The sequence below is a fragment of the Suillus subalutaceus genome (genome assembly GCF_016647625.1).
Source record: "Suillus subalutaceus strain FC151 chromosome Unknown DFJ58scaffold_195, whole genome shotgun sequence".
NCBI lineage: Eukaryota > Fungi > Basidiomycota > Agaricomycetes > Boletales > Suillaceae > Suillus > Suillus subalutaceus.
Genome location: NW_024540444.1, coordinates 54,188 through 80,887, shown reverse-complemented (window position 1 = coordinate 80,887; position 26,700 = coordinate 54,188). Strand labels below are relative to the sequence as shown.

Sequence of the window (26,700 nt, the reverse complement as noted above, 5' to 3'; positions counted from 1 at the left end):
GTAACGGCCAATCCGGATCGGATCCGGACTAGAAACTAACGGGTGAGGACTGTCCGAAGACAGAGGCGGATATGTAGACTATAGGAATCTATCCTAAGTCTCGGAGTAGACAAGAGTAGCGTACTCAAGTCCGGATGGATAACGGAGGGACTCAGAGTCCAGACGGAATGAGTGCAATCTAAGATGATATTCGAACTGATCTACTACAGCGCATATACAAAGGTTTATATACTACGGATAGCTAACGGAATGATCAATAAGCAAAGGTGCGAGGCTATGTATGAAAGTATAAGCAAAGTCTAAGTGGAGCGTATTGGTAAGTTGGATGGATCACGAATCATGAACCGGGAATGAAGTACAAGTAAAAGCGGATTCGTAAGTGTAGCGGATCAGTAAGCATAGCGGATCAGTAAGCAAAGCGGAAGTAAAGGATAACCGGTATACCGGTGTACAGGAATACCGAAAGGAGATGAACGATAGTTAGAGTTATATGAACAGGAAATGAAATAAGAATCAAAGCGGATCTGTGGACCGGACGATGGATATGTTCATCGGATCTGGATCGGATCTGAGATCCAGATCATCGGATCTGTAACCGGATATATGGTATATGACAAAGGCAAGTGGTCACATGCGCTGAAGCTTGAAGTGCTGATGAAATTCCGTTTGATCCCACGGAAGAAGTTCATGTCCACCCTATGTGTGTGCTGGGCCACCTGAGCTCTGTGTATATGCACTTCCAATTTGCTTCGAATCACTCACTATCCACGCCACCTTTTGACCATTCTGATCAGCGCATGAAAATTGCAGAAAACACTGCGGCAAAAACGCTGCTGGATCAACAATCATAACCTATACAATTGCAAGCGCTCTGTGAGTCACCTTTGGACATTTGTGAATTACAATAATGTCTGTACAGTGTACACCACATTTGCTGTTGTCTTTCTCTCTTGCAAAAAGTGTTTGAATGTCTCGCCAACATCGCACTCTAAGCCCTGTATTCCTTGGACTATCAAGAAGTTGTTGAAAAGCACAATCTTGAATGATTCAACTTAGCGAGCGAACCGAGACAGGCACTTGCAGTCCCTGGAGTTTTTATTTCAATGTGTCACCCTCTGTTAAAACTTACTACAGCACTTGTGTAGTAAGCACGCTGGCTTACTAGAGTTCCCATAATCTACATAAATACTGTCCGCGATACTGAAACATAAGCTTTCAGTATCACTGCCTTTGGCATAACAGTTAAGGGACAACAGTCTTAGCTAAGTTACAACTTGTTTGATTGGTTTCGAATCGATCTAGCTATTCGGTCACAAGGATGGTCCTTCTCTGCAGATTTAGGCTGTTCCAGCCAAATTCCAAGCTCTCCATGACTGTTGAGATGATCATTTGGAATCATCTCAGCACCTATGCGATGGTGTGCCAATCTTATACCCCCTCCATCTGAGATTATTGATTTCAAAAATAGGAGGATCCAAGTTTCATCAGGGTTGTAAGATAACTTCAGCAACGCATGTGGGGTGATTGCCACTCCATCAATTGAAATTTCATCGTGCACTGTCTGGATATATCACTGGCGCATTTTGATCTGCACATTAACCCCAGGATCTTTCTCGTCCACCTGTTGAATCTTTATCCATCATGGGACTTGTCGGAAGCTTCACTTCGCTCCGTCGTTTGAATAATGCTGACACTAATATAGTAAGTTTTATGTTGTGATTGCAAATGGACGTACAATCTGTGATTTCACACACATTGTTGGTTACTCGCTCTGAGCCTGTTTTCAGTACACGACTCTGGTCTCATCTGTGTATGTTGCTACCAGGCAACTATCTGTTCTCATTCCACTACAGTGACTTAGGCAAGTGAATAATTCACAGTTGTTTCTAACTGACCCAAATACGGGGTAACATTCAATGACAGATTGGAAGTCCATCTCATTGTTACGATGAGCAACAAGTTAACACCAGTGCGCAAGTAAGGTGGTTTTCCCTCTGGTTTTCGTCACTGATTCGTCGATTTAGAAAGAACTTACTTGATATGTTTCTGGCTACTGCCATGAGGGCATCCCCAAATCACATGGAGCATATTTCTTCCACAACAGGAACATCAGGCGAACCGGAGGAGCTGGTTTCTTTCAATGCTGTGTGCATTATTCTTGAACTACGATGCCATCCATCAGCTCTCCTATACAGTGGTTAAGCGCTAACAACAGTATAAATACACACTGTGCAACTCCTCTAGTGTGCCATCCACAACGATGCAACCTTTCTTTATAACCGCTTTAGCTCTCTCACAAGCCTTTGTCGTGCTTTCTCAACAGGCTCAGACTGCCTTAAACGCTAAATCTTGTGAAGAACATGCTAAGCAAGCAGGTAGGTGTCCTATTCTGCGGTCAAGTCCACCAGTCACCAGCATGCTCAATTGACTGTGTATCGTCAGGCCTGCCCACTGATGGTTGGGAATAGTGGTGCCAAAGTTCGGTTTGGTCGGGTTCATTGCCCTATATCTGCGAACCCCTAACTCAACAATTGGTCAGGTTCAGGCCAGATGGCTGAACCTAGGACTGGACCCCTCCAAACGCGTTTGCAAGAGTTTGGTTCGGGTTCATGATGCGTTCGAACCCTCGAACCGTTGTTTCAATTTGCAAAAAAAAACAATGTGTACAGTGTCAATAGCTACTAGGACCCTTCCTTCACAATGTGGTTATCATACAGAGCAACAAACTCAACCTGGGCCGTCGCAGAGATATGCCCTTGACGGTATGCACTCTTGAGCAATTGAAGAGCCTCGAATGTTGTTGGTTGCAAGCTGCCGCAATGTGCAGTCCCAGTAATGCCGCCGCTTGAAAACACTCGCTCGGACACAACAGCCGAGCCCTGAATGGCCAGGTAGTCCTTCGTGATGTGGGAGACAGTCAGGTATTGCACAGAATGGTGCTTGAAAGTTTGTTAGTATGCAAGCAACACAAATAAAACAATGAGACACCCCCCCCCCCCCCCACCAGGTCACTACATTGTCAACATCCTCAAGTGGTGCATTCAGATAGTCCTCGAGTTCTTGATGAGGCCTTCGTGTGGCTGTATCATTCACGATATGTGATTTCACAGAGTTGCACATCCAGTTATGGCCATACGAGCTTTGGCGAGCAGTGAGGGAGGTGCAGTAACAGATGGCCCTACACATCAGCAAACTACTGGGTGCCTGTACAGATTTGTACAAACTTGTACAGACTCACAGAACATACAGCTAAGTCCCCCCTATGCAGGTCTGTTGTCATGAATTCCAAATACAAATCACTATTCTTTCTTGAACACTTGTAAGACATTCAATAAGCGCCCGACACAAGCGCCCATCGTTAACGCCCAACCAGCGTCTGTACCTATAACCTTCACAAACCCTAACCCAAACTTCTCTATTCCATTAGCGCCCACTACCTTCATTTCTGATATTCCCGATTTCGACTTCCTTTCACAAGCGATTAAGTCATGTGATACTAGAACCTTCCAGAACCCTTGCACAGCAGTCACACATTTCATGACATCATAGGTGTAGTTATATTTAGATCATCGTATGATTCCTTTTTCTATTTAATGATTGGCTAGTTAGTTCAGATTCAGATTCAGTCTCCGTTTCAATATATGTATATAGGTAGCTCGTTGTAGTCAGTAGTTCTTCAGTTCAAACCTCTTGTGTACTAGCTCATTGCTAGCAATCCAAGATGTACCTGCTATTATCCTCTTTCTTGTTGTGATACCTTTGTTTGAGTCCTAGTCTCTGCCCCTGCGTTAATTCGTTATAAGGGTTGTGACATCTGTACAAGCCTGTATCAGGACACCTTGTACCAGCTGTAAAGCTTGTGGGCTTGTGGATCTCAGAGCACAAATGACAAAAGGAACATCACCAAGTCATGTCACATGTTACATGTCAAATCACATGATGTATTTCACACATCATAATTTGCAATGAGCAGGAATTGAACCCAAGACCTCAAGCCTCATGTAATTATAAGTGCAGCATTGTTACCACTAAGCCACAAGACCATTGATATATCTCAACAGTAATAGCAATATATACCAAATAAATGTCACATGTCCAAAAATGCGAAAATTCACTAAGTCCTTTCAACACAACACTACTATTATATTTACTAGTATATATATTCCAGTCCAATAATTTAATATAGATGTGCTTGAATGGTAGACTGCTTCATTTAATATATGTTTTATGTCACTCAGTCAATAGATTTTGTTATATTTCTGAGAGGCACAATAAGAATTAATACATATCACACTCGTTTTTCAAGCGCTTTGTTCGGTTTCTATCACGGTCTATGCTACAGAATCAGGGCTTTAATATGATCCAACATTCATCAAATTTGGTTCACAGGGTCAAGAGATATTACACTTTTAGTGTTGTTGGGGGGTGTAATAATGATAAATATATATCTCAACCGCTTTTTCACTAGTAGCTATTCATCCAGGTTCTTCCTCCATCTATGCAGTAAAATCAGGGCTTTCCAATGGTCCAACCTTTGTGTAATTTGGTTCACAGGGTCAGGAGATATTGCATTTTTGTCTTTATGGGAGGTTCAATCAAGTCAAATAATACATATCTCAATCATACTTTCAGTATTATAGTAGGCTAAGGATAGAATAATGTTAGCAAACTAGTCATTTTGGCAAGTCTCTGTAGAGCTTGTACAAGCTGTACAAGCTTAGTCGGATTTTGGTTGGCAAGAGATAGGAATACTGGCTGAAATTCACATTTTTAAGTTGGTTTGTATTATTTGTAGACCTTGGTAGCATTTGGAGTGTGCTATTTTATTATATGTCTGTGAGTTTGTAAGACCTGTGTGGTCTTGTGGCACCTGTCACAAAATTGGTAGTTTGCTGATGCAGGAGCCTGCGAGGAAGTACTAGTGTTATCATACATATTGAACTATGTAATATTAGTATACAATTGACATAAAAGAGTGATGAGCGACATACGACTCTCTCGAGGCATTCCATGCCTTGTTTGAAAAAATGAGGGGCCCATTTGTCATGTGCATATGCGACCTTGTAGTTGGGGTCGAGCGCTACACCAAAAAGGTAAATGTCAATCGAACATATTAAAATAAATATGATACATACCTAGGCAAATGAAATATGTGTCCATGTCATCAGTCTTACCATACCACTTGCGGAGATTGATGACACCAGCTTCAATAGCTGTTGAGAAGCGGTTGAATTTTGATGTGCCTGCCATATTTTGCAGTGTCTCTTGAAGACATTCGAGCACTGGGATAGTCCGCCATACGGTTGGTTCACATGTCACTGAGAAACTCTGTTGAGCGTCTGGGGGCTCCTGGAGGACTTCACACATCAGCTCCAACTTGGTCCATTCAGGTGCCGAAAGTCTGAAATCCGCATATAACTTGCCCTTAAATTTGGGACCTCATCACTCTCATCAGCGAGCTGGATGAATCTGTTTATTCCCTGACAAATCAAGTGAGCAATGTATTCATGTAGTCATTAGTATAGTAGAGCACTTACTTTGCGCAATTGAAAAATACACTGCAGCATGTTGAAAAGTGATGCCCAGCGTGTGCGAATCCTTTTCGAAAATTCTAAGGTGGGCTCATTCACTTCCACACAACACTTCTGAAGGAAGGTGCGTGCTTGAGGGGACTTCCGAACCTAAACAGTGTCATGTCAGTGTACAACGACAGTTAGATGATTACTTGAGTACTTACTTGTGTGACGAATGCGAGTGCCTTGCCGATGATGTCACCAATGTCGAACTCAACACTTTCGTCGTTGTAGTTATCATCGTCCTCAGCCTGACCTGCCTTCTTGTGCAAGGCGCTTGCAGGCGTAGGAGCCACTTCTTCGACAAAATGTTTAGGAAAGGGTGACTGAGCAAAGACGTCCACGAATCGAACATCATCAAAATCTTGCTATCAACATGTTTGAGCTTTTCTTTGACCCACTCGACTGCCAGTTTTGCACGTTCGAGGATTTCGTCCCGAGTTTTCGTACAGTGGGGAATATCTCGGTCGGAAAGCGATGGCCGGAGATATTGAAGGAGGCGACGGAAGGGTCCTTTATCTACGAGTTGAAAGGCCTATGATGTAGCATTAGTATCTTGAAAATATATCAAAAATGAGAGTTGCTCACCTCATCCTCGGCAACAATGAGTTCGACGATGTAATCCATAAGTCTGGCCTTCGTGAATACAGGAATCTTGGGAGTGAGAGAGGCGTCCAAGGTTGGCTGACTCTTGCAGTCATGAGGAATTGCACGATCATGCATCGTGAAACCCCGTTCTTTGCAGCGGTCTTGGTAGACTGGGTAATGGCACTTGGGATGGCGTGCGATGTGCATGCGTCGAGTTGAGATACCCCCCTTGAAAAAGCACTGGTGTAGTGCAATGTTGTTGGCCTTGCATACCTCACACCACCACCCATTTTCATGCTCCTGGGTGTGGGGGTGAACACGATCTTTCTCGAAAGTAAAGATGGTTGTCAAGTCCGCGCTGCATTTATCCTTCTTGAGGGATCTACGGTCTTCACGATCCTGGTCGCCAAGCGTCTTTGTCTTTTGGTATGCTTCCTCTTTCTCGTCGTCTTCCTCATCATCTGTAAAATCCTCGAGCGGAGGACATTCTTCTTCAGCGTCATCATCATCGTGGTCCTCTTTGTTGCTAGCGCTTCGTTTGGGTGCAGGGGCACCTTGAGGAGGTCCTGCAGCCGACCGTTTGGCCGGGACACTGCTAGCAGTCTCCCAGATCTTCTCTGTAGGTTTGGTGGCTCGACCCGAACGGCGTATGAATGTGTTAAGAGTGCCGTTGTGCGCAGGGGGGGGAGGGACATCAGTAAAACATCGAGTTCCTTTTCGGTCCTTAGCTTACTTAAAGTTCCTTAAAATTAATTTTAAGGCTGCTAAGGAGAATAAGAAACTAGTGTGTTCCTTAGCGAAATGTATTCTAAGGAGCGAAGTCGTTTCAAGGCGGTTAAGGCATCAAAGGCAATTGTATTTTTGAAAGTAAAATAAGTAAAATAAGGCGCCTGCTGAGCGCCAAAAAAAACATGTGATGTATTATGTTAGTGTTTACTTCAATAAGCACTGATAGACGCGCGACACGCCGACAACAACAACTCGCTCGTCATCTACACATCAATCGCGGAAATCTACAAAATCTAAGAAAAAAACATCATAGTAAGTTTTAATCGATAATCGTCGCATCAAACATTGCTTACCAGGTGCTAGTGAATCAGATGGCTCCAAGATCTCGTGTGCAACTGCAACGAAAGACGTGCAAGTGGGGAGATGTGGCTGTCCGGGCAGAGGCTGCAATCAGAGCTGAGGCGAGGGCAGAAGAAGCGGAGGCAAGAGCAGAAGAAGCAGAGGCGAGAGCAAACGAGATGAAGGCGAGAGCGGGAGAGGGATTATTGTGCTTCAAGTTCTTGAAGAGGGCGGGGGGCTGTTTTTGAAGGAATCAAAACAGAGTGCGTTGCTCGAGCCTCGAGTGACTGTAGACCATGGTGAGTGCAAGTACATCTCGAATTTGATGAGAACTTACCTATCATTTGAGCAGGAATCGAGACAGAATGTGTGGCTTGAGTGTAGAGTGAGTTTTGTACAAGTGTATAATAGTGAGGATTAAGGCCGTCTGCCTGGGAAATATGAATTGTCGTAGAAGACGGCGGTCGTTCAAAAGCTCGTTGTATTCTTCGTCCAACTTCATCTGCAGCTCCAGAGAGCTATCATCAACGCCAATCTGGAGGGTATTAGGCAAGAATCCATTCTTGCCATCCGTGACATCAACGCGATAGTTGTGCTCAAAGGCTTCATTGTCAAGGCCAAACGTCTCAATCTTCTGACGTTCGATGAATGCACCGTCCATACCATCTTCACCATACACGAACTGGATGAGGTCTCCAAGCGAGTTGCGAACAGTGCCATCATAGTGTACCATCACATCCTCCAATGCCTTGACGAGACGACCTGCCCAAGAAGATGCATTTCATGTGAAATCACACAATTGCAACGCTTTACCTGTTTTTGAATCTCGCTTTTTGAATCTCACATAATGATACCGGTCTCTGCCTTCTTGACGGCCATGGTGTACCATCACGTCCTCCAATACCTTGACAAGACGACCTGTCCAAGAAGATGCATTTCATGTGAAATCACGCAATTGCAACGCTTTACCTGTTTTGAATCTCGCTTTTTGAATCTCGCATAATGATACCAGTCTCTGCCTTCTTGACGGCCATATCAATAAGACCTTTTCTTCCAGCCATGGCATGGAAGAAAAACTCCTGTGGCGTCAACCCTCGTAGATATGAGTTCTTGACGAAGCCACATGCCTCCAGGCTGAAGTCGTCCTTGGTGAAATGGGGAAGAGTACGATGACGGAACCCAAATGGGATTCGACGACCTTCAACACTTTGCTGCCCGACACAGACAGACATTTGCGAGATGTTGATGTATGAACCCTTGGAACCAGCTGTGACCATCTGCTTCACGTTGTACCCGACAGCAAGGTTGAAGGCAGCAGGCCAGGAAAGCCGCACAACCCATATGAAGACGATATGGTCTTGGAGCCTGCCTGCGTGGGGAAATGTGGGTTGCCGTAGGGGCGGCGGTTGTCGAGCATCGCGTTGTATTCTGTCATCTAGATGGGTCTGTAGGGTATTTAATTAGCAAAAGGACGACAAAATGAGAGGCAAAGACATACCACAATCATGCTATTTCAAAAGCGTGGTGATCGGCATATCTGTTGACATAGTAGGAGTTGAACATGTCGTATGAGTCGTGTGGACTTATTTTTGGGATAAAGTCCGGGCCATAGACTGGAATGAGATGGGCAGCGCGAAAGATACAATTGATGTGAATAATTGAGACGTCTGGGACATTGTCACCAGTTGTCGCTGGCGTGACGACATACATGCCTGTGTCGGGATCACGTTCTTCGTGGACATAAGAATACCAATGAACTATGGCGCAGGGATAGTATGAGGTCCGATAGTTAAATGAGAAAAAGCAAAGGACTCGTGCAACTGCGAGTCCATTCATGGGAGAGTCGAAGTCAACACCCATGTTGATGAAGATACAGTCATGCCTCGGTTCGCCAGTGCGCCACGATGGTGTTGCCCTGATGTGCTCACGACGCATACCTCCTGTACCACTCAGATCACTGGGTGCATGGAACGAGGCTGCAGCAGACTTAAAGAGGGTGAGTTTCCCTAGGAATACTTGCGCTGTTGCCGGATCAAACTCAGGAGGGTTGGGATCGTCTGAATAGTGTTGATCATGTATGAATTCCTGAATCATAAACGGGAGGCATGGAAGCTCGAGTTCGAGGCTGAGTGCATGAACATTTCATGCACAACCTATTCATTGTCAGAAAGGGTCCAGGAGCAAAATGTTTAACATACGAGGAGTTAATGCAAGCTCAACATGGGACTCTACAGTCGGTCCATCAATAATCTCACCAGCATCCACTTCAACGGATTGATTTTGAGGCTCGTGGATACGCAGGCGCCCATGATGGCCTTCTTGCGCCATATTAGCCTCCGCGTCGTCATCCGGTTCTAAGTCGTCGTCTGCAGGAATATTCTGACCTATTGGGGATATGAGAAGGGCTACATCGTCAGCGAAAGATCACGTACGTCTCCTGAGTTCTCCCAAAGCATTGGACAGACAAGAGCCACAAAGCATACCACGTGCCTCAAAATCTACGCGAGCGGCTGCAAGTTTGTCGAGGCGTTGATTTGTTAGTAGCATTTGTCCGAGTGCGTTAAACCTGCTAGATCGGCGCCAAGGTTCTTTAACTGCCTTGATGTGCTTGGACTCGGTAATTGAAGAGCAAAGGCCGTTGGGTGCGCCGAAAAGTCGAATCAATAATATGTAGTGGCACAGGGAGTGTTGACGCGGAAGGGAGAATGTCGAGACCACACCGGTTGTCTTGAAGATCTCCCGATATTGGTGAAAGCGGTCAAGGGCATCTTGTAGTTTTATGAGGTCATCTGCAGTGAGAGCCTCGCGCCTCACAATGTAGCAAAATTCTAGAAATGCACTGAATGTGCGCACCACATCTTGAGGGATGTGACCTTCAATTGCAGCTAGATAGACCTAAATACGAGTCAGCTCACATGTCGTTTGGAACGGAATACACAGCATACCTTCATTAATGCCTTTGAGTCGTCACCCGTCCACTGCCGAAAACCTCGCCCATCAGGAAAGCGTCGCAACCCAGCAAATGGGGCAACTGCTGCTATCCTGTATGTTATTAGTAGTTATCAGCAAAACATCATAGATTTGCGTACCTGCGGTCAATGTCATCCATTATCTCAGCCGCATGACGGGTACCGTGTGTGACCAGAAGATACTCTCCCACCCAATCAACCAGATGATCCTTGAAAGTTCCCTTGATTATTTGATGCAAGATATCCGGAGATAGGAGCTCGTGGATGTCCGCTCGAGGAAAGTCATTTGTAAATGGCTAGAAAAGCAAAAGGTGAGATTGGACCTAGCGAGTTTCAGCGAGCAACTTACAGTGAGATCGGCAATGATGCCATACTGTTCCCAAGCCTGTTTGTATGTGAGTTGTTCGACGAGCAACTCGGTATGTGCTTTGCGTCGATGGAGACATGGTTGAGCACCGTCAAGGTCCTTCCTATTTCCTAGACACCTATTTGATAATGAATAAGTCATTGAAAAGCAAAACAAAGTTTGGTGATGCACTGTGGACACCAGTTCTGCACAACGCCAGAGAGAAGTATCTGTTCTGGATAGTCCGCTATGTAAGGGCCCAAGCCGTACACCGTTCGTCGATAGTGGCCATCCGGAAAGCGTGTGACATCGAAATTTTCCATGAAAGGTTTCACAGACTCAAAATCTTCGCAAGAGAGCGCTGGAATAGCTGCTGTCGAAAATTTCTGTACTTGATGTCGTCATTATGTTCCTTCGTAGCTAGACAAATGAAGGTTATGATACAGTGATCCATTGAGAATAACAAGCACCTACATTTTGGTATCGCAAGAAATCCAATGAGCACAACACCATTGCGATGTGCCCGTCGTACGCTATTGTGAATGTTCCTGATTGAGAGATAGAGTGGGTGGTATTCGGTCTGACCAGTAGTGACAGAAACAACAGTCTTATCACTGCCGATAATCAATGGTACAAATGTCGAACCATGATTCTCCTCATTTTGAGCGAGAACATCCTTGAGATGATTGTTAGTATGCCAAAAATGTAAATATGAAAGAGACGTACTGCATGATTCCACACCCAGTCACCAGACATAAAGTTCGTCCAATATCGTTTGTCCTCGGTAGTATAATTGCGGTAGGGTGAATACTCGATTCCTCCATCGAAATCACAGTTTGCCAAAATGCCGCGCATCATCTCCAATGGATCTCTATACCAGACATCATATTGTCCATCCATCCACGGCGGTACATCTTGTTCAGGTTTGGCTCCATTGTAGCACAATGTAAAGCTCTTCCAAGGGGTATCGCCGAGTGGTGTTGCATCAATTGTAGCGTACATGTCCCTATGGTTTGCAAATGGGGGGGCGTCATTGTGCTTTATGAGAGTCGCGGCCCACAAGTCGAGAAGTGTATCAATTGGCCTTGCAGACATTTGATTGCGCGTGAATAAGAATTCCGCCGTCTCAAATTCAACACGATTGTCATAAGGCGTCCAATCGGTTGGGGGGGCATCCGTGTGAGGTGGCGGGGGTGCATCCTGGTCAATAAATGCCCCATTAGCATCGCATTTGAGCCCTAAGACAAAAAATGAGTAACAGTAAGATGAACTCCTTAAAAAATGCCCACCTGTGAGGTGCGGATGGAAAGTACACAATAAGCGCCCCATATCCGCCCAAGTACCTTCCTCAGGTACAAAACCCTGGTCGCCAGCCGGGTCATCATAAATATTCTCATCGATAACACCTGCTGGAGTGGGAGAACGACTCCGTGGAGGTATAAATCCGGGACCTGCGAGCGGAGCTGTGCAATTGAGGTTTTGTATTTGTGGGGTACCGTGCTTCGCATGTGTGTGCTGAGTGAGGCCAGACTTGTTTTTGAAGACCCGATTGCAGTTTGGAAACCGACAAACGAGCCTGGTGACAGCTGGGGCCATGTTGGACAGTGGGTAGTCACAGTGAGATGGATACCAGGGAGCAGAATACGTAGAATGCAGACTAGACTAATACTAAGTGTGTGAATCAGAAATTATGACATGCTCAATCAAAAAAAATATAACTTCACCCATTTGTTGCCACCTTTTGCTAGCATCCATATTCTTTCAACACCTTGCTACCAGCATTCCTCCAACAGCTTGTCCTAGATCTCACCATGCCTCGACCTGCAACGCGCCCAGGGAATGCTAACAAACATCCTGGACAGATAGTTCTTGAAGTGAGTCGTGTAGCACATCCAAAGGATGTAATTGCAGCTGAAAGAAAAAAGGCGTCAGCAGAGAAATCAGCCAAGGAAATCGCCTTAGAAGATGCTCAAAAGAAGGTCGCTGCAACGGAAGATGCTATGGCTGTTGAGCAGACGGCTCAACGTGCTGGCCCAGGACACCTTGTCAGACCAAAGCCTAAGCCGCGCCCAGTGACCAAGGCAGCGCCAACTGCAAACCCCGACAAGATGCGCAAGCCTTATGCAATACAATGCTGTTGCAAGACTTACCAGTTCTTTGACATTTATACAGCTGTTGGGGCAAAACCAGTGTCCAAAAGCACTGACACCCCGAAGAAGAAATATCCAGGCTTGAAACTCACCTTCAAGGATGGTGTCAACGCCAATCGAAAGGTGTCCAACAATGGTACATCATCTACAATGTGCATTGTACTAAGTGCGGGCAGGGGCAGTGACAGTGGGAAAAATCGAAGGTCGTTGTAAGTTCGTCTTAACTGCGATGTTACTCTTATCAGAGCTGACTCTTTATTACTTCGAGATATCTCACTCACTGCAATGTAGGGGATCTGAACACGCCATATCGACAGAGGAGGTGGAAGTGGGGAAGTGGGCTAAAAGCGTGGCATCGAAGTCCCAACGGAAGCCATCTGCGCCACCAAGTGCACGTGCCAGTGGTAGGTTGAGTTTCATGTCTGCACACATCGCTAACAGTTTTTAGTGATTGCAAGCAGGGATGCGGACATATCCGAAGACAAAAACCTACCTGAAGATCATGATGAGAGCGTAACTGTGAGTTGGGGTAGTCAGGTGAGTGACTTCATGATTGTGAATGGGGAATGCTAAAATCAATGCAGGGTGTCGTGCGTATGATTGAGACTGTTGATGATGCCACGAGGGGACGGAAGCGTACCTTGTCCACGACCTCATTGGATGACCTCGAACCCGAAGAGCCGCGTGAAATGGAAGAAGACGATGCCAACGAATATATTCTGGACAAGGATGAGGGTGCGGCTGAGGATGAGGATGAGGATGTTGAGATGACGGATCAGCAGGGTGACATTATTGAGGTAAGTACTGGTGGGTCCTGTGAGATAGATGAATCGCTCACCACTATCATGGATTTATAGGTCTCAAGCAGTCGACTCACAAGCTCTGTATGGAGAATTTGCTCAGGTCGCCTGACAACGCTGACAAATTCCTATGCAGATGTCAGTTAGCGTCATGGATACCACGATGGACGGTCCAACATCCAAGTTTGTCAAAACCGAAAATGGACGTGCGCCACGTACGATACTCAATCTGAAGAAAGAAAAGCCAAAGAATTCTCACTTGCCCAGCGCTGTTCAGAATCTCAGCTTTTGTTCCATATTTATTCCAACGGTCATGCACTGGGTCGGCAACAACAGCTATCCATGGACCATCCCCGATGAGAAACTCTCAGACATTCTCGAGGATATATTCATGGCGGTGTGTAAGCAGCCTGGAGACTTTAGGAATGATGATGGCTGTAATCTTGCCTTCAACGTCGTAAGTAAATTGTATTCCGGTACTTCTAGCTGACAACTATGTTGGCAGGTATGCCAAAGGATCTCTGAATGGAGAGGCAACTTCAGCTCCACCGCTATCACGATTCTCATGGCATTTTTCGCCTCCACGGACGAATTCAAGACCAAGGAGGCACACAAAGACTATGCCGAATATCAACTTGAAGATTCACGCTTTGTATATGAAGATCCAGATAACGAAGACTCACCTGGAGTTTTCTTATCGGAATTCATCTTGCGCATCTTCGCTGTTCAACTCAATGCCACCCAAGGACACCAGATAATTGACTCGCTTGACTTTGGCTTACCTGGATATCAAACGGCCCTTGCACTGACCACTGCAGCCGTGAGTTTTGCAGCACCTTTACAAAACTTGCTAACTTTCATTTGCAGGCTGAGCGTGCACTTATTTTAGCTCGTGACAACCTGATTGTGGAAGATACTTCGGACCACGGGAAACACAAGATCGTGTTGACTCTCAATCAGTCCACAAACAAAATGAGTAACACAGGCACTGCTTTTTCTGCGGGTAATTGGGAGACTGATACACTCGTGTACATGGAACGAATTGAGGAGCTGCCCTTCGACCGCATCAAAGAAATTGTGGAACGATCTCAGGCGTACATGAAGCGTGCTCGCCACAAGGACGAGTCTACTATTCTCGATGGTGAAACCCCCGTCAATCCACGTACACGTATCCGTATCTGAAAGCCTTGTATCGTTTCACTTCAATCTCTGCTCTCGTCAATTGCTGTCCTACACCGTTTTTAATATTTTTTTGTCATTTTCATAGCACGCCTTGACCGCCTTGAACTCGTTGACGTCCTTATTTTCGCCTTAGCGTACTTGGATTATTCTGTGTCTATTGAAATAATAACATGCCTTGACCGCCTTATCCGCTCCTTATCCGCTCCTTATCCTCCTTATTTCCTTAGTTTAAGGAAAGGGATCTCCTTAGTCTCCTTAATTTAAGGACGAAAAACGGCCTTAAAAGTTCCTTATTGAGCAAATTAAGGCAAATAAGGAGCATTTAAGGAACTCGATGTTTTCCTGATGGAGAGGGGGAGGTGGTATTGGGGAGTCATCATCAGCGTCGTTGTACCAAACTATCTCAGTGGCATCTTTCAGTGAGCCATCAGCGCGACGTGCGGACGACATGGTTGCCAAAATTGTGCAACATGTTAGTGTATTTTAACTAAATTCCAAACAAAGTTGATAAGTGATTCACCATACATTATTACCTCGAGGTCTCATTCCATTGCCTTGCCAAATTGTCATGGTTGGCCCAGGTCGGCAACGCCGGAAAACCTCTATAGCACGCACGAATTGGAGTATGGGGTCGATGCGATCATAGCCAAGACTCACTGACGCCCTTGGGCCGCCGCGGACCGAGACGGAAAGAAATGTTATAGCAAAGGAGAGCCGCGACAGTGAGGAAAAAGTGCAAATGATGCCAAACAACCGCAAGATGATCGAAAATAGTACTACTACTATGCCATATGACGCACGGCCGCCTTCCCTTTCCGCTTATCATATATCAGGCGTGAATACCTGAGGCTCAGTGAGCCGTGCCTCACGTCACACCATGTCGTTCTCACAGAAATATCAACAGCTCCCCACCGTCGATAAGGACGCTGGAGAGCAGGAATCTCTGCAACGCAAGGACCCTCGCAAAAGGAGAATTCCTCTCTTCGTCATCGCTACTATTATAATTATCTGTGCTTCCCTCCCTTGTATACGTATGATCAGGTCCAGGGGGCTCTGGGCTGCTTGCCATGGCTCGCAGCGTCACTCTTCGACCTTAGCTAAACTGCCTTCTCATTACACCTTACCATCTGGTGATAAGATTCCCTCAGTTGCATTGGGTACGGCACTGGTAAATTGCTTATCAAGTTGGTCTTCAACTCATTATTGATCATACAGGTGTATGGCAGGCTGGCAAGGGCGAAGTTGGCAATGCTGTGACGGCACGTACTCCCTACTTCCTCGAGTACTTATGCTCACTCAGGCTTGCTTTCAGACTGCTTTGGCGGCTGGTTATAGACACATCGATGGAGCCTGGATTTATCGTGTGCGTCTTATACCCTTATCGCAACGAACTCCTTTGACGATAGTTGCAGAATGAAGAGGAAGTTGGTCAAGCTATTAAAGCAAGTTCTGTACCTCGTGAAGAGCTCTGGCTCACGTCAAAGGTACTGGTGCCTTCGGTATAACCATGATCTCTCACTGATTTGGAACAGCTTTGGAACACTTTCCACGCACCTGAGGACATTGAGACCACACTAGACCAATCGCTTTCCATGCTTGGTACCGACTATCTCGACTTGTACTTGATCCACTGGTGCGGTAGTTATTCACTCACTTGAGCGTTTTTCTGATTCCCAACAAGGCCTGTCGCATTTAAGAAGGAGGGAAATAATATTTTAGACGAGGATCTTACTGCCGATCCATATCCTACTTGGCAAAAGCTCGAAGAGCTTGTCGACAAGGGTAAAATAAGGAATATCGGTATTAGCAAGTGAGGCCTATCTTTGTCGAGTCGGACCGGTGCTGACATGTTACCCATAGTTTCAATATCAGAAGGTTCGAGTTATTTATGGTCTATTCAATCTTGCTCAAATTCCTCGTTTACAATCCAGGATCCAGAATTTGACTGCAAACAAGCTAAAGTACCAGCCAGCTGTTAATCAAGTCGAGCTCAACTTTTGGAACCCTCAACCCGAACTCTTGAAGGTATGTTTCCGGTTCAGGCATGTAGACACTTGTGCTCGAGCTCATGAGCAATCCGTAGTGGTCGAAGGAGAACGGGCTTCTTCTCGAGGCGTACTCTCCCCTGGGTAGCGACAAGCAAGTCGGAAATTCCCTCTCTATCCCTGAGGTACCATTTCACGTCACGAGGACTGGACTCCGTCGTCTAAACACTCTTACAGGTCAAGGACATCGCATGCAAACTTGGGGTCACCCCGGCTCAGGTTATTATCTCGTGGAGTGTCCAGCGCGGTGTATGTCGAAATTTCTGCGCTATTATACCGTAACTCACTTTTCCAAACCTCGATAGACGATCGTCCTGCCGAAGAGCGTAACGCCGTCTCGCATTGTAGAGAACCTCGAAGGTGAGAAAGTCCAAACTTTCGTGAGGCAGTACATGGTATTCACTCACTCCTTCCAGTATTTGAAATTCCACAAGAAGACTTTGAGTTGTTGGAGAAAGCGGCAGGTTCGCACCCTCCGCAGAGGGTGGTCAACCCAAGCATGGGTTGGAAGTTGCCTTTTGATGTGTTTGACGGGCAGTGAAATATGCGTGCTCAATAAATGATTTTTACTACTGTACCACCTCTAGGTTCTTACAGTGCAGCGTTGTTAGCAATAGTCCAATTAGCAAGCTTCCAGAAAAAGTTGTCCATCACTACTCACTAACACTGCCGAAATGCAAAAATAGCGCAAGTCCGTCTGAAAGGTACAATAATCTAGCCCCTTCTGCTAAGGGAAATTTGACGTTTTACTTACCAGCTTGGGTTTCCATACAGACATCCTGCAATTGAGGCTGACTCAAGGCTAGCTTGATGATCATGATGGAACGCAACACCGGCCGAAAGGTGACATGGCTACAGGCTGCACCAGGTAAGGAGCGAGTTGATAAAAAGTGCAGTTGCACCTCCGGTGCCAAAGACAGCTAATTCTAAGGAACTTTCTGGGATCAACTACCCCCAATACAGCACGCGGTGACACGCTCTACCGCCTACAAATGTGTTGAAGAGTCAAAAATATCGAGTCCGAACATAGACAGGGAAGAAAGGTATGAAGTGGAGAAGAAATAAGGAATAGTTGTTACAACCATCACAGTATACTCTTGCATATAGGAAGATGTACGTAGAGGGAGTTTCGGGGCTCGAGCGCTTCGCTTACACAGCACTTCACTTGTGAAACGAACACAAAGAAAAATCGGACGCACCTTGAAAGATCACTTGGATGAAAATTTGCCCAGCCTTCACTATCTGCATTGTCTCACTACTAATCCATCCCTCACATCGGTGATTGGAGTGCATGTGAGTAACTTGATCTGACCAGCATTTCTCGGGAGTAATACTATGAGCTCTTTCGCCAGAAAATTGGCCCTTGCCCATTCTTGAAAAACGGCGCAGCAACTCCTGGGTATATAGTGCAAAAACCCTCCTTTGAGGCAGGCCTGAATTCCTGTAGTAGGCTTTCCCGTGAGCGAGGCCTCGTGTATCAACACAAAAGGATTTGCATGTGGACGTACCAACTTGTCAGATAACCTGTTCTAATCCAAATATCCCGGCAAGCCTCGTCTACTATATAGATCTCGAACGTCAACCATGTCTTCCATGACCACTGGGATGCAATAGATGCCGGTATTCACGCCATCTAAGAGTGCATGGTCATACCCGCCTGGTATGAGGTGTTGCGCACCTGTCAGGTGAACGATGCATCATTATTTCAGATGTTGCTTCACTTCGACTATAGGACTTAGGAAGCAGCGAACAGATCGGAAACAACTGGCGAGATATGGCGAGTATTGAAGTAGCAGTGTGCACTATAGCACTGTCTCCAAACGGCAAGACGGTTGGCAGCGGGAGCCGTAATAAGAGAGTAAAGTTGTAGGAGGTCAAGACGGTGGAGGTCATCGTTGAATGGACTAGACACGCTTAGATTGTGCTGGAGTCCAGACGGTGAGTGACTGGCGAGCAGATCCAAAGATAGGACAGCAAGAATATGGGATATGACATGTGAAGCTTTGAAGACCGGCGGTCGTTGGACCAATCAAGACTGAGTACTGAGCACAAGTGGGTGTTCGCGGCAACGTTGAGGTGCAGGCTGACTCCGTGAGAATTAAACGGCGCCAATTGCAACCGACTCGTTTACATGTTTTGTGTTCGAGCCAGTCTTTTTATTTCATTTTGCGTTGGCAAACGACGCTAATCCTATGTGATTCTACTGTCAATGCATGATGTTCATTGTTCTTTGACTCGTACTACAGACGTCCATCTGATCACTCTTACAAGTGGCGAGCGTGGCTGAACAGAAATCTGTTGCAGGTTCGAAACCTGCTCAACAATCTTTTTTTTCCTTTTATCACGCCTTGAACATTCACTCATGGATGGATCCTTCAAGGTCTATCTTCAGTAGTCATAGCCAACTGGCACCAGAGCAGATTAGAAATCCTGTGGATTCAAAACCTACCGACGAATGTCTTATCTTGACATTCACTCACAGTGGATAGTTCTTCGATCGGAGGGTCATCTTAACTTGCGAGAAGCGTCCTGGCCAAACTGATTACCACAGCAGTGAACAGAATCGAAATCTGTTTGTCTTGGAAGGTCCTGGACTGCGCAGGTTTGAAACCTGCCGACAACAAGTTCCCCCCCCCCGAAACACACCTTGACATTCACTCATGGATGATTTCGTCGGAGGTTCATCTAACTGATATTAGCTAAGTGGTTACGCAACAGAATCGAAATCTGTTTGGACTGCGCAGGTTCGAAACTTGCCGATCAACACTTTTTTACCCATTGGGACATACCTTGAAGATATCATTCGCTCATGGATGGTTTCCTCGGAGGTACTTCAAATTCCTGAACCCGAAAGGAGGTTAAGCTCTTGGTTTTGATATTGGCTGTGAAATGTATGGGTGTCGACTCTCCTATTGATTAGAATATTGACCGGGACACCCAGAAGCCCTATCCTGTCCGACTGCCAGATTACTGTCGTCAATGCTGCGGTTTGCAGTACAGTACTGTCTGCTTCGCTTGATGCTCCTGCACGTTGAATTCATTGTCTTGGCACAAGTTGAATTACCAAGAAGTCGTTCGTGCGCTGGACGGGTGGCGTCAATGTCGCCGCGAGTCACCTCCGAGCCACAGCCCATTGCTACTGCTGAGCACTTAGTGACTTTGCCATGTAAGCTCTGTCTCTGGCTTATAGGAAACTTACAAACGCCCAGTCTTATACTTGTTGCAGACCCAGCGTTTGGCAACTAAGCTATCACCTGTGATATGGCGTCTTAGCTTAACTCCTTGTGTCGTCTTTAAGTACTTCGAGCTGCTACCACATCTCGGTCATCAACTAGCGACTTCAAGCTATGTCGCGACCTTGGATTAGTCCTAGAGTGGCCTACCTCACTCCGGGTTCGTTTTCTGTCATTTTTTCAACCGCTTCTTCCGTCATCATCACAGAACGTCTGACCTCTCTACAGGGCCTTCGAGTCTTCCCATGACTTTTTTTGGTGGTGGCTTTGAGTGCAGCGCCTCTGGGGTTTGCAGCTGATGTTCTCGCGGACTCAGATATCGCAGCGACGAAAGGCCACTCGACTTGGTGCCAGACCCATTCCTCGTGTCCAGCCAAATGGCCTGGAAATGGGTCGACCTGGCCAATGACTCGAGAAACCGCTCGACACCTTATGCCAAGGCAAGTCTCCCTATGACATGCTTTGCAGCCATCTAAATACGTTCTCCCTCGCAGAGTTGTATGTGGGTCAAGATAGAAGCTGTAGATGATGTCGAAATCATACAGTGACCAAATACGACTTTCGTGCAATATGCCGACATGTCATATTACCAGTATTTTTGTTTTGCAATTTTGAAGTGTAAAGTTTCCACGTGAACAAAATGTCGTTTGTTCAATTACAATTATGAGTAGCCTTTACAGTAAACATCGAAAGTAATATATTTTAGGACATACTTCAACGAATGACGTGCCATGGATACAACAGACCCTACTCACAACACCCTATTATCCCAAACAACCAACACCTAGACTCCATCGACTCCGAATATATACTTCAAATAATATAAATATTCACAGTGAGTATGAGCGTCAGATGAATACATGATCATTTTAGTTGGAGACGGCAGAGGTAGACGAAGTAGTTGCGAAGCCGACTCGGTGTTTAGTGGTGTCGTAGACAGAGTAGAAGCGTTGACTGTAGGGCAAATAGTCAGCTTTATACCAATCGAGGTCACGTAAAATACAGACAGGAATGAGTAACCGTTGACGAAGTCGAGACCAGTGCCAGAGTTGGAACCGATATCACTAACGACAAGGTAGATGTTGTTGCTGCTGCCACCGATGTCAGTGTTAAGGGAGCGGGGCCAGATTTGGCCGTTGGGGGTGAGGCCGTAGGAAGTACCACCGATCTTGAAGTTCAGGGTTTGCAGTTTAGAATACTGAGCAGAGGTGATCATCAAGAGACCAGTATTGTTATCTAACATGCCACCAGTAGCAGACTTGTACTTGTTGAATGCATCTAGTACTCTCCAGTCAGTTGGAGTGACCCATTTATAAGTAACTTGTCATACCAGTGGCGATGAGAATGAGGGTTGTGCCGGTGTCGACGATACCAGCAGTCGCGGACAAAATGGTGGAGCTACCATAGGTGATCGATTGATCGATACCCCAGTATTGGCTAGAAGGCGACGTGGTTGTGAGAGGGACGTATTTCACTGAGCTCGTTGTCTTTGAGCTGTCGAAGCCACCAAAGGTGAGCTCGCCAGCGCTGCCACCAGGAGCAAAGTAGACTCCGAGTGCCTCGGTTCCAATGGTACCCTTACTGTAGAGGTTGTCGGTGACAGTGGGGACTGAATCAACATTGGAAACGGTGCCCTGCGTCAGGTCAGTCGGTCCGACACCAAGAATTCCATCAACAAGATCAAAGCCTTGTACACTGCTTGCGACCCCAATAGATTGTTTGGTAATGACCAAAGCAGAACTGAGAGTGACTGTGTCCAAGTATTCCTCTCCGGAAAAACTGCCGGTACCATAAGAGACGGACTAAAGGGTTGTTATGAGCAGCTATTTAGCAGAGGGCGCGAAAAGACATACGACAGAGTCACCAGTAGCCACACTAGTATTTGTGTGTTTGTATGCAGTTTTTGCGCCAACCCAGGTATTGGAGCTTCCCGTATCAATGAGGAGCGTGTCTGAGAATCATTTTAGTCGAAAATATCTCAGGTCACCCGATGGCGAGTCTTACACTGAGTTGCAGGGCTGCCGATACCAACTTGGGCAGTGTATGACGTGACAGCACTAGCTATGCTGAATGAGGAGCTGCTGGCACGCTTGTTGATACTAGGATCCTGCATCGCCTGAGCACGAGCCCTGTCAGCGTCAACGATTTTGACATTGTTAGCCCTGGCGTTCATCCTAGCGGTGAAGGCAAGGGTCGGCGCAGCTTCACGACGCAGGGGGGATGCGTCTACAGCGGACAGCGCAATAAGGAGCGTAGAAAGGAGCGTCTTAGAAGGGAACATCTGAAGGTACTGGGTGAGGAATGAGATCAACTGGAATTGAGGCTTCAATCGTCAGTGCAAAGACTTTATATACGTCCTGACCTCCGACTTAACCATGCGACACCCACAGTCTCAAGTCAGGTAAGATACGGGACTTGCTGTATTTCGGTCCCATCCTATACGGGGGTCACGGGATATCGATGAGAAGTCTCCGAAAACAACATTGCTGCACGCCGTCGTCACCGGAAAATGATTCATTGCTATAGAAATCAGAAAGCCCAGAGGTTCATTTCGACAACCGCTTAGTAGTCGCCCAGAGGATTTACCTGGATTTACCGGACTGTGAGCATTATGATATTTCGGTTCGCCATCATGATCGAGTACGTTGCCTACCACGGTCTGGCCAGAATCGGTGCAAAGAACATAGCATTTCGCCTATCAGACGGAGCTTGCGGAGGATCCTAACTTTGTCCTCTGCTAACCAGGACATGTCAAGATGGCCGGTATCGCCACTGGGAACGAATTTCGAAATCACTCATGCCTGATGATCTCACGAATTGCGGCTCAGAGACCTAACGTGGCACGCACGTTAAGTCTGGCAGTAGAGTCCCGAAAACCCGATTATCATGATGTTCATACAGCCACATCGTTTATGCGGTAATCGAAGGCTGCCCACGCGCTGTACTGAGTACTGAAAATTGAATAGTGCTGGACAACGCACTGTTACGAATAATTTTTGTTGATCGTAAGAAACTTGAGAGTGCCATCATCAAGCCCGTTGACAAGCCAAGTTGATTTGGTAGCAGTCATATGGGTAAAGTTTATTACTGAGTAATGGGTAGTAAGGGTGATATGTACATTTGTAACTCAGCGAAGATCATAACGATTTTAATTGGCTAGATTATATAAGATGTGATCGTTGACTCGAAAGACCTGATCAAACATTTTGCAACACAACAACCATCATGAGCGCGATGGTAAATACATTCCATTCTTTTGGGGGCCGGGCTGAATACAAGGTCTCCGTGTTCAGTGTTCATCAACGTCACCGGCCTGCAGGTAGCAGTCAATCAACTTTTGGATGCGGTGGATGCGGGCACTAATTTGAGATGAGCGTCGAGTCCACTCCTCAATTTAACCACGATATCTATTGGCGTCCTCATGACCTCGAGATCATTAATATTGATAGTGCACCTGCGGTGTGGGCCCCGGGTGGCACGATTCGTCGGCCACCATTTTGATCTAGAACGCACTTCCACAAATTCACCGACGTGCTTCGATCGCCTTTGCATCCATGTGCTCGAAATGAGCTTTTAATAGCGGGCGGATCTATGTATAATGTACGTCTTACGAGGGGGGCGTCGGAAGACCTTTTTTCGAAACGAATACAAGGTGATCGGGCGATGCGATCGATGCGGGGTTAAAGCACTTGCTGTAGAACTCCAGTGCACTCTGAATCTCTTTCTCACACAGCCCTCTCCTCATCTCCGATGCATCATGCACCCTGGATCATTACATTGCAATATTTTCATCATTCCGTACTGTGTCATCAATTTTATCATGTAGAAAGGAGAGAAACTAACCAGCAGCACCACCCAAAACCAAATGAAGGCCAGGTCGTAGCTCGAAGCGTAATATCAGTAGGTCCGAGTCGAGTCGCCCAAGTGAAAACCTCCTCGTGCGTCATTCACTGGCAGTACCGAGGCGAGTACTACTAAATGCGGAAGACCAGGAGTGATCTTCCAGAGGACTGCCTTCCAAGGCGCAGACTTCCTTGTCATAGCTCGCTTGATTTATAACGATGGCGATCGAAGTTGTTCCCTCATTCACAAGCCCAGCCGGGTTTGTCTGATGATAATATCGATACTTACTCAATTGTCGAAAATACGCCATGGGCATATCTGTCAGTGCCTCAATCATGGGGTGCCCTCTTTTGTTGTTCACGCTGCCCATACTAACTCCCATCTACTCCAAAGCGTGATGGCCCATTCGAATGACGGCTGGCCTACCTTCGCGAGTTGATTGTGTTACGACCATTGTTAAACAAGTATATTTGCTTAAGCTTTCCGGTTTACTAAAATGATGTAAACTTAGCGGTGGGCCCGTGGCCCTTCAGATGATCGGACAAACCTCTCAAAGGAAAGCAATGTCATGCATCTTCCGACTACTGGTAAATCTAGCCCTCTAAGTTGTGCTTTCTGAAAGTTATATCCATCTCAATCATTTTCCAGAACTTGTCTATTGAAATATGCTCATCCTCATCACACATGTAGCATATTGTCCGACAGCAAATTTTCTGCAGCTTTTCTTGATTGTTGCCCTGGCCCGCTACTTCCCAAAGGATACCGCTGATGCATGTACGATTAGTATACCTTTGGTACATTCTTCAAATGATAGTACACGACATTAGTACTTGTGGACAAGGTTGCTGACGGCGAAGCTCGGCCTTTATCTAGTACTGCCATTCGCCTACAATAAACTACAATTCGGATGAAGAGTGTCAAAGTGTGCGACATGCTCCCAAGGCGTTCCATAACAAGTGGCAATATCTGCGGGGATGGCCGCAAGAACGGTCGTCCGGGAATGGCATGGCTTCCCAGTTCAAAAGCTGCTCAAGTGCTGTACATCTAGTCGTCGGCTTCAGAATAAGGTACACGTGCATTGTGACTTTTCATATCAGTTTAGAATACTGGGGCGCGGTACGCCTCAACACATTTGAAAATTAAAAGCTGTGCCATATTAATCAATGTCTGGAACTATAGGCCGCTCCTGTGGCTGCTTTTCCACATATGCAGTGGAGCTCATTAGAAAATTGTATTGCTTGCCATCGCCCTGAATGGGATCAGGTCTCAGCAATCTGACACAACAGAGCGCTGATTTGACTTACGATGAATGTGGAGGGGAAGCCGGGATCGAAAGGAACGATGCCCTCCAAATACTTCATGTGCTCGGGTGTTAGCGAAATCGCCAGAGACTCCAAGTTGGCCTCCAACTGCTCCACCTTTCGCCCACCAATGATTGGGAACACATAGGGTGTCTTCTGCATAAGATATGCAATGGCCACAGCTGTGATGTGCTTCGCACCGACTTCTTTCGCGACCTTCTCGAGCGCTGCGCTCATCGCCTTCTCTGTCTCGTTGCGTTCCCAGTTGGGATTAGTAATCGTGCGGCCTTTCTCTCCTGTCTGCCGGCGGCGCTCCTCTTCTTGGTCGGTTCGAAGTTTTCCACCGGCAAGGACGTTCCAAGGGGCAAGCGCAAGACCTATGCATGGGCGAACGTGAGTTGAGGCACCAGATAACAAGAAACAAGGCTGATCTACCTTCGGAGCGGGCCATTGGTATGATATCCCGTTCAAAGTCCCGAAGCATGACGTTCCAAGCACCTTGGTAGATCACGAACGGTGTTTTTCCATGATCCCGAGCATACTGGTTCGCTTTGGATACGACCCAAGCAGGAGAGTCCGAGATGCCCTGCCAGCGATGCATGTTAACGAATGTTGGTGTCAGCATAGAAACGGGGACACTTACGAGATACAACACTTTCCCTTGTTCTACCAGTACATGCAGACCGTTCATGACCTCTTCGACGGACGTGTCCCAGTCCCACCAGTGTACGTACAAAATGTCGATGTATGAAGTCCTCAGCTTCTTCAAGCTGGCCTCGACGCTGATGTGCATTGACTTGACGTTGTTACCGGTATATGATACCTTCTGGCGAAGGGCGTCGTTGCCGCGCTGGTAATTGGTCGTGTACTTGAATATATATTAGCATCGAACTATATTCACCAAATCTCAAAGTCACCTTTGTAGCGATCACGAGCTGGTCACGTATCTCCCGTTGCTCTGCCCACTCTCCGATGATCTCTTCAGAGGTTTGATCTTGGCTGAGAGGTTGCGAAGTATGTCAGCGACAACAACAAATTCAAGATGACTGTGACATGATACGTACTAGTTATTAGCAGTGTCGATGAAATTTCCCCCAGCATCGTAGAAGGCGTCGAGGAGCTTGAATGAGGATGTCTTGTCCATACTACCCATCCCAAACTTCTCCCACTTATCACCGATGCTCATGGCACCGAGTTGCAAGGGCGAGACATGGACGCCGGCACGAGGGGATAATACGCGATATCGCGCTAGCCTAGATGATGGCTTTGGAATGGGTGACCAGAGCGCAGTAGACATGATTGTAGAGTTGATTGAGGCTGGTGTTGTTAAACTGCAGTTTCTCCGAAGGCTGGCAGCATTTTATAGATGTTTTCCAGCTTGGCACCTCATCATCACCATCGTGTAATCACTATATGATGCCAGAGAAACGCGTCAGTTGTCTGTTTAAGTTGTGCCGCACAAACGGAAGTCAGCCTGCGTATGCCGGAGATTCGGAGTACTATAAGCCAATATTATAAAGACACGTACCGGTTATTGTACCGCTAACCCCACTCCGGGGGTATATTCATATTTTATGTTACTCACGCAGGCTGATACGTGTC

The 26,700-nt window shown here is 46.4% G+C and overlaps 6 protein-coding genes and 1 non-coding gene across 7 annotated transcripts; 3 read left to right on the top strand and 4 right to left on the bottom strand.

Annotated features, from left to right (window-relative positions):
- Positions 1-4,873: 4,873 nt before the first annotated feature.
- Positions 4,874-5,468, bottom strand: DFJ58DRAFT_865039 (uncharacterized protein; the record flags this gene model as incomplete). Its single annotated transcript, XM_041394147.1, has 3 exons — positions 5,136-5,468; positions 4,992-5,080; positions 4,874-4,918 (listed from the first exon to the last, which is right to left on the bottom strand). Exons 1-3 carry the CDS (start codon positions 5,365-5,367, stop codon positions 4,874-4,876), a joined length of 366 nt encoding a protein of 121 aa, XP_041237046.1. The 5' UTR covers positions 5,368-5,468.
- A 3,264-nt stretch (positions 5,469-8,732) lies between these two features.
- Positions 8,733-12,140, bottom strand: DFJ58DRAFT_719095 (uncharacterized protein; the record flags this gene model as incomplete). Its single annotated transcript, XM_041384568.1, has 10 exons — positions 8,733-9,354; positions 9,424-9,544; positions 9,695-10,124; positions 10,175-10,271; positions 10,319-10,494; positions 10,548-10,683; positions 10,737-10,890; positions 11,019-11,220; positions 11,271-11,782; positions 11,888-12,140. The coding sequence occupies 10 exons, from the start codon at positions 12,138-12,140 to the stop codon at positions 8,733-8,735; spliced, it is 2,703 nt and encodes a 900-aa protein (XP_041237045.1).
- Positions 12,141-12,355: 215 nt separating this feature from the next.
- On the top strand, positions 12,356-14,676 carry DFJ58DRAFT_734982 (uncharacterized protein; the record flags this gene model as incomplete). Its single annotated transcript, XM_041386569.1, has 8 exons — positions 12,356-12,903; positions 12,986-13,098; positions 13,143-13,231; positions 13,279-13,491; positions 13,552-13,578; positions 13,631-13,951; positions 14,000-14,314; positions 14,362-14,676. The coding sequence occupies 8 exons, from the start codon at positions 12,356-12,358 to the stop codon at positions 14,674-14,676; spliced, it is 1,941 nt and encodes a 646-aa protein (XP_041237044.1).
- Positions 14,677-15,476: 800 nt separating this feature from the next.
- Positions 15,477-17,417, top strand: DFJ58DRAFT_818455 (NADP-dependent oxidoreductase domain-containing protein). The gene is made up of 12 exons (XM_041391857.1): positions 15,477-15,833; positions 15,892-15,935; positions 15,989-16,039; positions 16,089-16,160; positions 16,209-16,309; positions 16,358-16,486; positions 16,537-16,551; positions 16,608-16,701; positions 16,760-16,846; positions 16,899-16,970; positions 17,027-17,081; positions 17,138-17,417. The coding sequence occupies exons 1-12, from the start codon at positions 15,554-15,556 to the stop codon at positions 17,260-17,262; spliced, it is 1,125 nt and encodes a 374-aa protein (XP_041237043.1). The 5' UTR covers positions 15,477-15,553; the 3' UTR covers positions 17,263-17,417.
- A 1,993-nt stretch (positions 17,418-19,410) lies between these two features.
- On the top strand, positions 19,411-19,486 carry DFJ58DRAFT_t142. The gene has a single exon. It is a non-coding gene; the product is annotated as a tRNA-Ser (tRNA).
- Positions 19,487-20,634: 1,148 nt separating this feature from the next.
- Positions 20,635-22,536, bottom strand: DFJ58DRAFT_171722 (acid protease). Its single transcript, XM_041379020.1, has 5 exons — positions 21,959-22,536; positions 21,808-21,905; positions 21,285-21,756; positions 20,962-21,232; positions 20,635-20,908 (listed from the first exon to the last, which is right to left on the bottom strand). Exons 1-5 carry the CDS (start codon positions 22,233-22,235, stop codon positions 20,824-20,826), a joined length of 1,203 nt encoding a protein of 400 aa, XP_041237042.1. The 5' UTR covers positions 22,236-22,536; the 3' UTR covers positions 20,635-20,823.
- Positions 22,537-24,806: 2,270 nt separating this feature from the next.
- Positions 24,807-26,395, bottom strand: DFJ58DRAFT_818441 (NADP-dependent oxidoreductase domain-containing protein; the record flags this gene model as incomplete). The annotated part of the gene is made up of 6 exons (XM_041391856.1): positions 24,807-25,046; positions 25,102-25,475; positions 25,534-25,684; positions 25,742-25,966; positions 26,016-26,097; positions 26,163-26,395. The coding sequence occupies 6 exons, from the start codon at positions 26,393-26,395 to the stop codon at positions 24,954-24,956; spliced, it is 1,158 nt and encodes a 385-aa protein (XP_041237041.1). The 3' UTR covers positions 24,807-24,953.
- Positions 26,396-26,700: the final 305 nt, after the last annotated feature.